The sequence below is a fragment of the Chinchilla lanigera genome, unplaced genomic scaffold, assembly GCF_000276665.1.
Source record: "Chinchilla lanigera isolate Chin_1 unplaced genomic scaffold, ChiLan1.0 scaffold00092, whole genome shotgun sequence".
Classification (NCBI taxonomy): domain Eukaryota; kingdom Metazoa; phylum Chordata; class Mammalia; order Rodentia; family Chinchillidae; genus Chinchilla; species Chinchilla lanigera.
The window spans coordinates 3,269,560-3,273,225 of NW_004955493.1; the positions used below are offsets into that span (position 1 = coordinate 3,269,560).

Here is a 3,666-nt window from a genome sequence, read left to right on the forward strand (position 1 = left end):
AAAAAAAAAAAAAAAAAAAAAAAAAAAAACCAGAAACAAAACCCAACAACAAAGTAAGCATGAACTGTGATTTCATTGTAAATATTTGTTGAATGAGTGAGTGAGTGAATGGATGGATGGACGGGTCTTCCTAAAGGTCTGTCCATCACACACCGTAGCATGGGGTCCTCCTTTTCAGGTTCCTGGAGAAGCAGCTACAGCTGGACGAGAAGAACGATTCCGGCATCCGTTCTCTGACGTGTGTTTGCCTTCCCAGGACCGAGAGGGCCGGTTCAGGACCATGGAGAGCGGCAGCAGTCCTCGGCCTCCACAGTCGGATGCCCTGGAGCCTTTTCCCCAGAAGAACTTGGAGCCCGGTGACATCGCTGTGCTGGTTTTATACTTCCTCTTTGTCCTGGTTGTTGGACTATGGGTAAGCCAGGCTGCGGAGGGTAGATACAAGTCCAGAGGTAACCACACCATTTTGGAGATAAGATACTGATGGAGAAGAGAAAACTAGCACAAGACCATAGGATAATCAGATTTTACAATTAAAAAATACTTCAGGTGTTGACTATACGACAGGCACTGGTTAAGCATCACTTCTGTTACATCCTGTAAGGTACCAGAATTCGAACTCAAGACCTTGCGCTTGCCAGGCAGGAGCTTGTGCCACTGAGCTATATCCCCAGCCCACTACACCTATTTTGCAGATTAAAATAACCTTTTTTTTCTTCAGAGTTTTCACTTAGGGGTCTCTTAGGTATCTTTTCATATCAGTACACACTGTAAAACTTCATCTTCTTAAGAGTTGCACAGTATTCTGATCGTTCTTGTAACTTATTCCCCAAATCCCTGCTGAGGGTTATCTGGATTTTCCGCCCCTTTTTCCCCCGTCAGTGCTGTGATAAACAACCCTTATGGCTACACTCGTTACTTTGGAGTGTAGCTGTAACATAAGAAAAATATCCTATAGTAGGTTTATCAGGGTAAAGGATTTATGCTAGCTGGTGTCCAGTCACCCTCCTTAGGTACAGGACAAACCAGCATGTGAAACAGCAATGAAAGACAAACCCCATTTTTATCACATCCTCACCACCAGCATATTGTCAAACTTTTTTGTTAAACTTATGAAAATAGTATCTCAGTGGATTGCTGATATACATCTCATACTGAATGAGGCTGGACAGCCGTATTACACCCATACGTAATATGAGGTGTGATAAAAATACTTAAATTTGTTTTAAAAATTCGTTCTAGTAAGACACATTATCACCAGTCCTCCTCGAAATATTCCCCCTCGCTCTGAACACACTTAATCCCATTATTCTTGCCACTGCTGAAGCGGTTCTGGAAGTGCTCTTTCGTGAGTGTCTTCAGGAAGTGTGGTAAAAAGCATGGTGATGGTGGTGCCATGGGCCATCCCATGGAAAGCCCCTTGAGAACCCTGCAGCGTATTCTCCCCCAGGTATTCCCTGGATCTGGCAACTTGTAACTTCTGGCTCTTTCCCAATGACAATGCAACGTCGACGTTTTCAATCCACTCAGGACAGCAAGGCAGCCAGGACAGCGGCTACGGACTAGAACTTCCAGATCCGCTTGGGAAAGTGGCAAGAATGCTGGGATAAGTGTGTTTGAAGCCGGGGTGTGGAGGGTATGTGAGGAAGGTCAACGGCAATGTGTCTTTTACTGCAATGATTTTTTTTAAAAAATTTAAACATTCACTTCATTTTTCACCCGTACCTTGTATGATGTATTTAAGAATTGCTTGCATTTCCCCGAGTGTTGAAACTTAACCACCAGAACGGCATCACGACCTGAGGCACCTGGGAGGTGACCAGGCTCGGAGCTTGGTGTGTAAATTGGGTGTCTGATAAGATCAGGGGACTCAGCCAGCATTTGCTCTTGCAGCCTCCCACCGTGTGAAGGCTCACGAGACTCCAACCACGTCTCTCACGGTCACCAGGCCTGTAAGAGCTCTTGTCGTGGGCTTCCTAGCTCCAGAGCTGTGAGAGATAAAGTTCTGGTGTTTATAAGTTACTTACTGAGGTGTTTTTTTATCCAAGCATGAATGGACCAGGGGGACGTGAGCCTCGGCCTCTGGTAGGGGTTACTGAGCCTCACACTGAGCTGATGCTTACAAAATCTTAGCACAGCATCAGGAACATAGCAGACACTCAGTAGGTGACGTCCACCACCAGCTGCCCTGGACGAGCCACGAGTCTGAAGCTCAAGTATGTAGGGAAACCAAGGAGGTAGCTCAGTTACTGTTCTCTTGCGGATGGGACAAAATCCCTGACGCCCAAAGTTAAGGAAGGAGAGGTTTATTTAGCTCACAGTCTGTGGCGGTTTCAGTCCATACTCGGCTGGCTCCGAGGCAGGGTGGCACATGGCAGAGGGCAGCAGCTCATGGCGGAGGAAAACAGCAAAAGCAGCAAGAGCAAAAAGGGAGGAGCGGCGGCAGCAAGCGAGCTTCTTTCTCTCCCTTCCATTGCATGCAGGCTCCCAGGGCAGGGCGGGTGCGGCACTCACACCCGTGACCCCATGGGACCATGCGTCAGTCAAAAACTCTAGAAGCCGCCCCATGACTGCATGAGGCTTTGTGGGGACATCCAGGCACAAACAGAGGTTATCACAAATGTGTGAAGCAGGGAATGGTAGCGCCTCCACTGGCCAGAACAGTTTATGTCTCATTTAAAGGCAGTCATGTTAAAATTCTCCTAAAACCTATAGATAAAGAAAATATATCTGACCTCCGGGTCCAGCTCACTGGACCTGTACTTTACGATCACTCTCCTAAGCCCTTTGGGGATGCCTCCGATCGCTCACACTCACCCTCGCCCACTGTCTTCATTTCAGTCCACCGTGAAGACCAAGAGAGACACGGTGAAAGGCTACTTCCTGGCTGGAGGAGACATGGTGTGGTGGCCAGTAAGTGCTGTCTGGTTCAACTGAGAAGTCCCTTCTCTGAGCTGGGGGTGTGGCTGGGTGGTAGAGTGCTTGCCTGGCATGGGCAAGCGGGAAATAATATCTGGTTCAGGGGCTGGGGATTTAGCTCAGCGGCAAAGCGCCTGCCTGGCAAGCACAAGGTCGTGAGTTCGGTTCCAGGTACCGGAGAAAAACCAAAAAAACAACAACAACAAAAATATCTGGTTCAATTTCCAGCACCATATGAAAAAAAAAAAAGAGTTGCTTCCAAAGACACTTACGTGCCGATATTCCGTCTCTGGACTCTGGTCCGTACTGTCTGGAAATTGAAGGCTTGTGGCCATCTGAGCTTTACTCCCCACTGGCGAGAGGCGGCGGGGCGTCTTTAGGAGCCCTGCTGCCGAGGGCTTAACCTTTCAGTGGCCGGTGAGCAGCCGGCACCAAACCGGCCCCTGTGCCGAGCAGCTCGCAGAGCCATGGGTGGGCCGCTTGGCTTTTCTGCCGTCCCCCTGTGGGTTCAGTCAGGCAGTGGCCCTTCACTGATGACCGGGCTGGGGTGCAGATCCAAGATGGCCTCGTCCAGACTGGGAGGGATGGCTGGACCTCTGGGACCGATCTCTCGCCTTCCCTCCCTCCTCCCTCTGTCTCCGTGTCCCTGTCCTCTCTCGTCTCAGTGATCCAGCCTGTTTCCTTGTAAGGCAGCTGGTTCCAAGAGCACACGTGGAAGCCAGCAGGCCGTCCGGGCTTTGGCTTAGAAGG

General features: G+C 49.5%; 1 protein-coding gene across 3 annotated transcripts in view; it reads left to right on the top strand.

Annotated features, from left to right (window-relative positions):
- Positions 1-3,666, top strand: part of Slc5a11 (solute carrier family 5 (sodium/inositol cotransporter), member 11) — a 58,049-nt gene that overhangs the window by 9,914 nt on the left and 44,469 nt on the right. For all 3 annotated transcript variants that reach the window (XM_005405115.2, XM_005405114.2, XM_005405116.2), the window contains exons 2-3: positions 257-412; positions 2,839-2,910. In XM_005405115.2, coding sequence (XP_005405172.1) covers positions 257-412; positions 2,839-2,910 — 228 coding nt within the window. The remainder of the gene's footprint in view (positions 1-256; positions 413-2,838; positions 2,911-3,666) is intronic.